The sequence below is a fragment of the Aedes aegypti genome, chromosome 1 (genome assembly GCF_002204515.2).
Source record: "Aedes aegypti strain LVP_AGWG chromosome 1, AaegL5.0 Primary Assembly, whole genome shotgun sequence".
Classification (NCBI taxonomy): domain Eukaryota; kingdom Metazoa; phylum Arthropoda; class Insecta; order Diptera; family Culicidae; genus Aedes; species Aedes aegypti.
The window spans coordinates 171,505,556-171,517,849 of NC_035107.1; the positions used below are offsets into that span (position 1 = coordinate 171,505,556).

Here is a 12,294-nt window from a genome sequence, read left to right on the forward strand (position 1 = left end):
TTCCATACCATTTGTATGGAGATAAATCACTGTGAGCTGTAATGAAAGGCCTGTTCAAGATTATCTGTTATAATGATCTACCGTACTCTGAGAACCCTGTTCAAGATGCTCTTAGGCTTTCAAAAAGACTGTTTAATTCTTATCAAGTTTATTTGAATATTTTTTTTTATTTCCAATAGAACCTCCAAATAAATACCACAAACTTGATTTTTGCTCAAACCAGTTTTAATGGCTATTAAAAACCATTAGAGATTTAGCAAGTAACCATCATGTTAAAATTTGAAATAAATGTATGGGAATCGTCCAAAATACTGAAAAGTATTTGAAAGCGATTCAGGAATTGTTCTAATTTTCCATTATTATGTTAAAAAAAATTTGTTGGAAATTTGTTTTAGGACCTTATTTATTAAATGCCTTTCAAAATTAACAAAATACTTTACGCATTTTGGCGCCCCCCAATGGCTGGCGCCCTTGGCGGGTGCCAACCTGGCCAACCGCACGCTACGGCACTGACTGTGTTTAAAAATGAATGGTTTGATTGAAGAAAAAAATATTACCAAACTTAACCTTCCTACGGTGTTTGGGTAAATATGACCCGAAACGCACTTTCGAAGCGCCACAACTCTTGTTTGTTATTTCATATTGCTTTGAAATTTGGTGACTTTAAATCTTTCGTGGAAAATAAGAATTTCACGTTTGAAAAAAAATGTAGGACAATTCTGGAGGGCTGGGAAAAAAGTTACGTTTAAGGTGTTCGGGTCATATTGACCCGGATTTGACCTACAAATTTCGCAGCCGTTTTTTAACCAGATATATTTTTTAGGGGGGTCTGTAGCCTTGAGGCTACGCTTTCGCTTAATAAGCTGAAGGTCATGGGTTCGATTCCCAGTCCCTCCACAAAAAAAACCCGTCCAGCCACCAGAAGACGCCTCACGGAGGACTTTGCTTTGAGGAGCACATCCATCCTCCGTCAGTATCAGATGGTGACTGAGACAAACTGACCCTCTTCGCAGGCAGCTAGCCTCACTAATAGCAGAGCTCTCTCCTACCTGCTCGGTGTGAGAGTAAAAGAGTAGGAGAGAGTGAAACTAGATGTAAATATAGATAAGTTGAAAATAGATCTGTATCCGTAAAGAAGCTACAAGATCAACTGAGTCCGGCACAGTAGTGGCCACAAGCACGGAGTGCCTTAAAAAAAAAAAAATTTTTTACACTTAAAATTATCGTCTAGGCTTATATGTTGTGAATCTAGATACAAATCTCGGTTTGTCTGGAATTGGCTGCTCAGAACCGGTGCCGAAGGGACCAAGGTTTGGCCATTTCTGAAAGAGCATTTGTAAGAGCAAAATGCATTTGTTGTGAATTGTTGGACAAAGGATGGTATCCATTGAACCGGTTGCACACTACTGGTTTCCAAGTGGACAAGGAGCCAATTCCGGAAGCTGATGAACGGTTTCCACGGCATCCGGATTAGTGGTCAATTTGTGTTTTTGGTAGAACCAACCTGCGCGGCACATCAAATTTTGTAGAATTTTATAATAAATTGATCCAAGATTTGCCTAAGTATGGCAATATTGTCCACATGTTTTACCATGGCTGATTCTCGGGTTTCCTTGGAGGTCCTGAAAAAAAAGTGACCAACTCAATCATTTAATAGAACCATACCACGCGACCTATCAAACTTTTCAAAATTTCATGCAGAATTTGTTGGAGATGCCTTCAATTATTTAAGGCAACAGAGGCCACCTATTGGTTCCGTAACAGGTTCCGGGATTCACGGAGAAGTGGCCAATTCAAATATTTGGTTGAGCTGAGCTGTGCAATACATTAACATTTGAATTCCATATCGAATTAATCAGAAATATCTTCAAATATCAAAAGCAGCGTTCGCCACCTAGTCGTTCCGTGACATGTTCCGGAATTCCCGGATAAGTAGTCAATTCATTCACCACTCATGCGATACATCAAGCTTTTCAAAAATTCGAACAGAACTCAGTTGACATGTTTTCAGTAATATAGGGTAATATTGGCCACCCAGTTTTAGTTTTAGTTTTAGGTTCCGTGTTTCCTGGATAAGTGGCCAATTCTTTCTGACCCGGGCGGCAAAATACCCTTCATAATTCGGTAAATCAACAAATGTACATAGAAGCCGCATAATAAAGAACGCACTATATACGATTCAAGTAGACTACAATTGTAAATCGAAATATCTAGAAATCCAAACAAGTTCGAAACCTGGGGTCTTAAGCAGTGTTGTGAAAAACTCAATTTCTCACAACTCACGCTTGAGATTTTTCATGCGTGAGTTGTCAATCATGCATCTCAGCAGTCAAAAAATCATGGATGAGTTGGCTCACCTTTTTAACTCATTGTCTCGTATATCCACAGTTTACTCACACATGGCAATAATTTCTTGTTAGTCTGGTCAAATTATGTTAATCCTTTCTAACGTTAACAACAACATTCGGGTTTCACGAGTTTTTGCCGGGTTTTGCGACTGAATCATTTTTTACGGTTTGAGTTGATTGAGTTGATTTTGCATCGAAATCTCAAGCGTGAGATTTGCGAAGCAGATCTCTAATGAGTTTGCTCTCACGGGAGAGCGTATTGATTGAGATTTTGAGTGTGAGTCTATCAACACTGGTCTTAAGTAAATTTGTTCTAAAGGTGGAGCGCTATCTAACTGATTTAGTTCGAAATTTGACTGCTAGGTGGCACTAGTGTGCATGAAACTTTTACTTTTGTTGTGCAGATATCTTAAGAACCTGACCACTTAGAAATATGTCGCTTCCGACAAAGTTCAGTAACTTAAGGGCAATTATTGTTTGAGCAAGTTGATTCAAAAGTACCGTTTTGATTCATATTACGGACAGCTTCAAATTCCGGACACTCTACTTTGTATGGGAAACATTTCACACGAAATTTTTGCCATTCAAGAGTTCTCACTTTCGACTCTCGATTTAATAAGCTTTTTCCATTAATATCTATGCAAATTTATAATGCCCATCTACCTTAGACGTCTTTTAAGTGGATTGACGATTTCAATTTATGATTCGACTGTTCTATCAATGATTGTAATGAGCTGTCCGGAATTTGAATCAAAGTGCCCGGAATATGAGGTAAAAGTGAGAAAACGTCCGGAATAAGAATCATGAAAAGGCCACACATTTTGATTTATTTAAAATTGTTCAAGTTGCGGAAGCGTATTCTTTACCCACCATTCGAAAGTTAAGGGTTTCTGACGCTCGATAAAGCTAAGGAATAATACAGAATGATTGATTTTGTATGCTCTATGCTGGGTTATACTTCACTAAGGGCTTAAGTGTCCGTAATATGAATCAAAACGGTATGCCACCAGCAGGTGGCGCTAGTGAACATGAATCTTTTGTATTGAAGACATTTCAGGAGCCAGACCACTTAGGATTCACGTCTTCGCGATTTTGGCATCAGGCGGCGCTAGTGGGTATGAAACTTTTGTTTTTCGAATATCTCAGGATCTTGACCATTAAGAAATATGACATCTTCGAGAAAAATGTTCAGTAGCTCAAGGACTATCATTATTTTAGTAAATTTACAATTTCAAGGCCTAAATACATATACTTTGAACTACTTTAAACTTTGCCGAAATTGGTTTTTCTATTTTGAATCTGGATCGCGAGGTATTTCATGTTTAGCATGAAAAACCAAGGGTGTTGTACAAAGTACAACGCGCGACTACTCGCTTTACAAAAAACCGCGCGACAACCGAAAGGTTAAAATATATGCTTCTGAATAACGTGCGTGTTAACTGTAGTAAACTGTAATGCTTCTGGAACAACGCATGTGGCTGGAGAATGAAGTAAAAAATAAATATGTTATCTAATCAAATGTTATAGATGTCCAAAACTGGATATGCACTGATATATAAAATTCAAACACCCTTCTTTTAAACTTAATTTACTGACAGGAAATAGTAATCACCCTGTATAAAGATCGTTTCGGCACAAAATTTGATAATGAAATTGTGAGGGCCGCTTGTCTCCCCCATGTCCCTCATCCCCTTAACAGTCTATCTGAGTTGTTAACGCGGTTCATAAGCAAATATTAACACGTCAAAATTTGAAAAACAGAAACAAAAACTATGACCCGATTTTGTCAGGTTCCTCATTTTCTCAGCCTAAAATTTATAAAGGGGATGATACAATCGGGTCGCTACTGTACTGGCACCCACCGATAACGACTATATATCGTAAAACGGGATAACTTTGATGTTTTTTTTTCGAAGAAAACTTGAATATTTATGCATGCTGTTTCAAAGGGTTATGATTTATATTTTAAAAACAAGTACCGGCATCCTAACTATCGATTGCAGGTGAAGTGGGTTCGATTCCCGGTCGGTCCAAGATCTTTTCGTAATGGAAATTTCCTTGACTTCCCTGGGCATAGGGTATAATTGTACTTGCCACTCGATATACGAATGCGAAAATGGCAACTTTGGCAAAGAAAGCTCTCAGTTAATAACTGTGGAAGTGCTCATAAGAACACTAAGCTGAGAAGCAGGCTTTGTCCCAGTGAGGACGTAACGCCAAGAAGAAGAAGACCTTCAGCATGGCTTTGCTTTGTAGCTGCGGACTCTAAGCATACGGCTAAGGAAAGCCCCATCTACAGGTGGTCATCTACAGGCATGAAACGTGGACTCCGCTCGAAAAAATCTGCAGGCACTTGGAAGTTTCGGATGGTAATGATGATTTTAAGGTTTGTAGGAGTTAGCATCCCGCAAATGCAAACGTTGTGCGGAACAAATTTCTTGCATTCAACAAATTATTTCAAACATTTCTGATCAATATGCGCAAAAATTATCGGGTATTATTTGAGTTATTCTCGTTTAATATCTGACATAACTTTGTTGAACGCCCACAGCATCGTAACAGTGCTTACATTGTTGCGTATCTCAAGGATCAAATCATGTTTTTCTGTATCTGATTCCGCTTTCAGAAATGCTTCAGCACGTCACAATTTTTGGCTACAGTTCGCCAAAGTTGTATACGCCAACAAGCTGATAAACATGTCGAAATCTAAAAATCTGGACTTGCTATTATAGTTTTGTGAACGACAATGGATTTAGCAACTCTAAATCATGTAATTTTTTTTTATGTTAATTGAGGAAGTTTTATTTTGGTGTTTGAGACAAGAAGCGTTCAGCAGTGTAATGAAATGATGTAATGTATGTTCTCACAGGCTACAGACTTCAAGAACAGCATGATTATTTGAAGCATTTGAAATGTCACAAGTGCACAGTCTTTCGTCAGCGAACTAATTGGTAGATGTACCCCAATTTGAAGCCATCTTCAGTAAATATAATCATCTGTACCACGTGCCATTCAAAATAGTGAGGTGACTTCAATTCAAACAACACATGTAACTGAAACGAGTGAGCTGATAATGCTCCTCTATCACAATCCCAACAATAACAAACAAACAAATCAATTGTACACATAATGTTCCGCTTCAAAGAGTGCCAACTATTCATGAGCAAGATTTGCGCAGACAAGCTTCCAGTTGACGGAAGTACTTCGTTGGACACTCTGGTTAGTGCAGTGATCTCAGCTATATCATGTAGAATGATGATACTTTCACCTTGTCGCTGGCTTAACCCATTGTGTCACATGAGTCATAGCGAGAGAAACCGATAACCTATACTACTTATAAAGCAAATATTTCAGAATGCTTCGCAAAGGATTCCGTTAGTGGATGCTTGACTATCTGGTCGAGCAAATGAAAGTGGCTACTACATTTGTGAAATGAAACTATCAGCTTGCTTTTTACTGAGCATTGTGACACTAGTGCGTGCGCAATTTGACACACATCAGTGGAGTAATCGTAGTGGAATAGTGCACCTTTTCGAGTGGAAATGGAAAGACATCGCAGAAGAGTGCGAAAGATTTTTGGCACCCAAAGGTTATGCAGGAGTTCAAGTGTCACCCCCTACAGAAAACTCGATCGTAAAGGATCCCAATCGACCATGGTGGGAGCGATACCAGCCAATTTCTTACAAATTAGAGACTCGTTCGGGAGCAGAACAACAGTTTGCTGATATGGTGCGTCGATGCAATGCTGTAGGAGTGAGAATATATGTTGATTTGGTTATTAATCACATGGCTGCAACGACTGTCTCTGGAGGAACAGAAGGTTCCACCGGAAACTCAGATGCGAAGCAATATCCAGCTGTTCCCTATGGATGTGACGATTTTCATGAGCCTTGTTCTATCAATGATTACAACGACGCTATGCAAGTAAGAAATTGTCAGCTAGTTGGACTACCGGATCTGAATCAAACAATTCAATGGGTACAAGATAGAATTGTGGACTTGATGAATAGTTTAGTGGATTATGGAGTTGCAGGATTTAGAGTGGATGCAGTCAAACATATGTGGCCAGCTGACTTAAAAGTGATTTATGGAAAAGTCAAGAATCTCAACTCTAGTCATGGTTTTCCATCTGGTGCTCGACCGTTCATTTCCCAAGAGGTAATCGACCTGGGAGGGGAAGCGATTTCACGTGATGAGTACACTGATCTAGGAGTCGTCACTGAGTTTCGATACTCAGTGGAGATTGGTCGCGCATTTCACGGAAACAACAAATTGAAGTGGTTAAGCGGATGGGGACCAGCTTGGGGATTTATGCCTTCCGAAGTGGCGCTTGTATTTGTTGACAATCACGATAACCAAAGAGGCCATGGTCCTGGAGGAAGCAATGTTCTTACATACAAAAGCTCAAAACATTATAAGATGGCAAACGCATTTATGTTGGGCCATCCTTATGGAATACCACGTATAATGAGTTCATTTGCATTTGATTCCTCAGATCAGGGACCTCCCCAGGATGAACAAGGGAACATTATATCACCATCAATTAACGTAGATGGTAGTTGTGGGAATGGATGGATTTGCGAACACCGTTGGCGACAGATTTACAACATGATAGGTTTTCGGAATGCAGTCGCTGGTACTCAGATAAATGATTGGTGGGATAACGGAAACCAGCAGATATCATTCTGCCGTGGAGGGAAAGGATTTATTGCATTCAACTTGGATACCTACGACTTTAATCGCGAGACGCAGACATGTCTTCCAAATGGAACTTATTGTGATGTTATCTCTGGAAGCATAGTGAATGGAACCTGCACAGGCAAAAGAATTGCTGTTAATTCATCCGGTTATGCAAAAATCCATATTCCAGTTACTGCTGAAGATGGTGTACTCGCGATACACATAAACGTAAGTTTTGTTTGAGTTGAAGCCTTGGCAATAAATTCATGCTCCATTTTCATGATCTCTTTTCAGGCAAAGATATAATGCCGTGACACCGTACAATATGCACATTCTACATGCAAATTAAACGAATCTTACATTATTTTTCAAAACCATGCTGGTTTCCCACATTCGATTATCTTCAATTTTCTGCAGACTCGATAAATCACTTAAAAGGAATCAGATTTTAGCTTTATTACGTCGTTAAGAAGCGATCCTACCTCCAGCAATACATTCAATGCTCGCAATAGTACCGTTACCGTCAATCCTCAACTGGCTTATGCAGGATAGGCAAACAATGCTTAATAGGAGCATATTATGGTTCTTTATTACGGTCCGTGGTGCTGTATTTGCGCGTCCCAAGTGGACTCTACACAAATTGCTGGTCGTAAATGTAAATGGAAATGCACCAAAGCGACTCAGGCAAGTGATACGTTCTTGGAAATACTGGGAAAAGGCAACGCGGTTGATGTCCAGACACGGATCTCGTCACAAACAGAAGCTCATCATAAATGCTCGTAAGTTGCGATCGGCAATACTTACGTGGTAGTGCCTCTAATTAATAATAGCTATTAAGTGAATAAATTATGTAACTATTGCTGAATGGTGCCTTTTGTTTAACATCATAATCATTGGTGGAGCTTAGTTATTCAATTAACAACAGTGAAAACAACGGATGAAGCGTAGCTACAAGATTACTGAGCTGAATTCTAAAAATATCAGTGTTGTAAGTCACGTGAATTGAAAGTACGCTGTTCCATACAAATATGGGCAATTCGGTTTTCTTGTCAAACTATTCTTTTGAATTATCATTGAAAAAGATAATGTAAAAACTGCTGAGCTGTTCTAAAACATTTTTTTCGGTGTAGTGTCACGGAATGGATCAGATAAAATTTTCTTACAAATCTAATACGCAGCAAATGTTAATGGTTGAGTGAAATTCTTTGCAATCAAAACTCCATAGACAACAAACGTGGCCAGCGTTTTTGACCTGTGCTTTTGGTTGGTGGTAGAACATTTGGAACATAGTCGTTCGATAGCAAGGGCATTGGACATTAAGGTGATTATAAAACAAAGCCAAACTTTGAATTTTCAAGTGCACAAGACTGGAGAATCTGACAACCGTTCGCGTTGAAAATCATTCAAATTGTTTGCTTGCTGGTGGTGACTAATGGAGCGCTGTTTGGTCCATTTATCTTTGAATAAAAAGGCATGGAAACTAACGATAAACCAACATTTCGTTCTCCAGTATAAACTAAAGTGGGTAGGGAGTTATTGAACTTGTTCAAACATGGAACCACCAATTTTCTCAGTTCCTGTCAGAAAGTGAGATACACTACCCACCATAAGTATGGAGTCGCATAACCTAGTGTTGCAACACCCCAGTTGAATATTGCAGCATCCCCCAACAAGTTTAGCATCACCCAAGAACAATAATATTTATGAGTAATATCTCGGAATCCTTGCTTTCTGCAAAGTTGTGGTTTTAGGCCAATTTGTTCAGCAGCTTTATGGCGTTAATTTGGTGAAATTTTCAATGTGCAATTTAGCCGCAACGTGGCGTAAGTGTGCATAAAATATGGTCAAATTCCAGTAGACTCTAGCTCATGATCCTGACTACCTAGAAAGTTTGTGTCTTCGGCAAAGTTGTTCAGAAACTTAAAAGCAATTTGAGACAGCTCTGTTTAGCAAGCAATTTTGCCGCTACGTGGCGCTAGTGTGCATGTAATTTGGTCATATTCCAGTAGATTCTAGCTCATGATCCCAACCTAGAAAGTTGTTCAAAAACAATTTGAGGAAGCACTGTTTGGTATTTGGCAATTTTGATATTATATTTTGAAAATAAACAAATACATCATTTCATATTGTATTGTACTATATTCCGCCATGTTTCGATTTTTTTCTTAACGTAGAAGTTTTTAGAAACAAACCTTTTTCTAAACATTCGTAGTTAAAAAATATTTCTATTTGGATATTTTGTTATTTCTCCCAAAATGATATTTTATTACACACTGTGGTGTCAACATCAAAATTACTAACTAAACAGTTTTTTTTAATTTTTTTATTAGTATCATTCCAAAAATTACATTCATTTCTTATTTCTAGGTGTTCTGTGTTACACAACACTATCATCCTAATTTGGTAAAACAAATTTAAGATTTTATCAACATTTTGTTAACAACATATTACACTAGTTGATCATTAAGATAAACAAAAAAGTTGGGATCATTTTTAAATTTGGATTCAGGTTTTAAATATGTTTCAGTAACAAATGCTATATGCACGTTATTAGCTGTAAGAAAATTAAACAGCTCGTCCTCTTTACCATTCAAGGAACGAGCATTCTAATTTAAAATATATAAATTCCTTCCTTAGCCGAGTGGTTAGAGTCCGCGGCTACAAAGCAAAGCCATGCTGAAGGTGTCTGGGTTCAATTCCCGGTCGGTCCAGGATCTTTTCGAAATGGAAATATCCCTGACTTCCCTGGGCATAGAGTATAATCGTACGTGCCACACGATATACGAATGCGAAAAATGGCAACTTTGGCAAATAATGCTCTCAGTTAATAACTGTGGAAGTGCTCATAAGAAAAGCTGAGAAGCAGGCTCTGTCCCAGGAGGACGTAATGCCAAAACGAAGAGGAAATTATTATTTATTAGATCCATTAGAAAAACGTTATCCAACAACAATTTGATAAGTAAATTTTATACCAAATTGGACTGCTTCAGTCATAGTGGTGGCTTTGAACATTGCATCAATCATTATATTCAATTGTTCAGTTAGAAAATTAAAATCAGGGGCAGTTATATCACTTGTAGTGGGTACATTTGATGATATTCTGTTAGAGTTTTCGGTAGACGAAGAGGCGGAGTAGGTGTTACCTGTGGCGGCAGAGTTTTTTTTTTCATTTCCATTCGGTAAAGGATTTTCAGTGGTTAGATACATTCAAAATTAAAAGATTCGAACGGCTACCCGACGGATTAAAATTAGTTTGTGAATGAGCATGATTATGATCTTCCTGATGGGTGTGATTCTTGATCAAGCGATCCTTAACTGAAAAATGAGCATTGTTCGATACTCTACCACACAGAAAAAAAATCCATGTAAATTTCAGCGTACAATCATGCACATGAAGGGAATGCCAGATACCGTCGATGGGGGTGACAATGGGTCTAGGGGGTGAGATTGGGTCAAAACGGAAAAATATGATTTATGAAATATTTCAGCCAATAACGCTAATATTACTAAAATTTATAATTAATATGTTAGGGAACATATAATTGCACGTATTTCATCACAATATACATTTGTAGAAATAGTAGTTTTTGTTTACTATATCGGTAAACTTGTATGTTGAAACTAGATAAAATTTACAACATTAAATTTCTTCTGTGCAAAGTAGCACGCATGTACTTTAACCTCTATCGTTATATTAGTAGAAGGTTGAAAGTCTTTTCATTACACTTCATACGTAATTTCCGGATTCTATTTGATTTTTCCACAAAAATTTATTTTTTTTCGGTACGGTTTCTAAAACATCAAAAATGGGGGTGAGATTGGGTCAAGTAAGAACGATAGTAAATGAAATTGCAAGTCCACTTTTTTTGACATTTTACGGCATCGGGTGTTCCCTTTTTTCATCAAGATGTGTTTATTCTTTCTAAATACAGTATCTCTGAAACATTAATCAAGTCTACTTGAGTATTCCGTGCATTGAATAACAAAGCAACGCATTCTGACAACTTCTTAAACCAGAAACTATGTTTCGTGCGCAGCAACATCGTAAAATTTTATCAAATGGATTTTGTTTTAATTTAATTATTTATCAGTGTTTTTTTTATTATAGAATCATCTCACGGAAGTACAAATGAGTTGGATCGCTGAAATACCGGGATTATGACGTCAACATCTGCCTGAAATGTATTGATCATGGAATGCCACACCGAAATTTAACTATTTGTGAAGGTTTAAAATAATCACTGTTTCAGTACACCTTTGGGGAAACTGAATAGGCTTTATGGCAATGGGGATGAGACTTTGGAGACAATTTGGGGGAAAAAACAAGAAAATGTATATAAACTTGACTACAAATGTTGGATTTACATATTTTTTTCTCATAGCTCTTCAACTTTTGGCATAATCGTTCTTTAAGGTGGGATTATAATACTTGTAAAACATCTTAGATATCTTTACGTCTTGTTTGCATCATATTTTATCAATGTTTTTTACTTGTGTATGGTTTTGCAATCATATTTTAATCATTATTTTAATTACAGTGACCCAATGTCACCCCCTCTATGGGGTGAGATTGGGTCATTTTTTATTCACTTGTGGTGCCGCTGTGGGTAAGTATTTTTTCTATAATTTTTTGAACATTTGTTAATGTTCAAACACACCACATTTGAAGTTTATTGGAGTTGAATTGCGATAGTTATTCAATAAATAAATCGTACATATCCCTTTTTGACCCATTCTCACCCCCAACGACGGTATGTCGCAAATTAACACGTCACATCGTGTAAATTTACAATTACATCATGTAAGTTTCCGCTATATATGGTGTAATCTAGCATGGGCTCTAACCATTAACGCATAAATTCACATGATGTAGATATTATATTACACGATGTGTCATGTAAATTTGAGTCAAATTTGGCATTCCCTTTATGTGTATGATTTTACGCTGAAATTCACATGGATCTTTCTTTCTGTGCAGGCAAATTCCGGAAACGACCGTTAGTCGGGTTGTTCATGTGCCTGGCACGAGCTTTGACGACTTGCTTACGCGAAGGCAAGCCCGAAAATTGTACTTATGATTGCCCCCGCAATTCGAGCATATAAATTTGGTGGTATTCCTTCACTTCAGTGATTGCTGGTAATTTCCTCCAGGTTTCTGGAAATGTTCCCATGTCACACGGACATCGAACATAAGGCTAGCTTTTTCTAAAACTTTAATATCATTGAGATCTTTTTTGTAAAAGTGTACTAAATAATATTCTTGAGA

At 37.7% G+C, this 12,294-nt stretch overlaps 1 protein-coding gene across 1 annotated transcript; it reads left to right on the top strand.

The window, feature by feature from the left end:
* Positions 1–5,529: 5,529 nt before the first annotated feature.
* On the top strand, positions 5,530–7,893 carry LOC5570644 (alpha-amylase A). Its single transcript, XM_001653233.2, has 2 exons — positions 5,530–7,256; positions 7,323–7,893. Exons 1-2 carry the CDS (start codon positions 5,781–5,783, stop codon positions 7,332–7,334), a joined length of 1,488 nt encoding a protein of 495 aa, XP_001653283.2. The 5' UTR covers positions 5,530–5,780; the 3' UTR covers positions 7,335–7,893.
* Positions 7,894–12,294: the final 4,401 nt, after the last annotated feature.

Bases quoted from the DNA above. Each gene is read 5' to 3' on its own strand.
- LOC5570644 (XM_001653233.2), top strand. From the start codon at position 5,781: ATGAAACTATCAGCTTGCTTTTTACTGAGCATTGTGACACTAGTGCGT.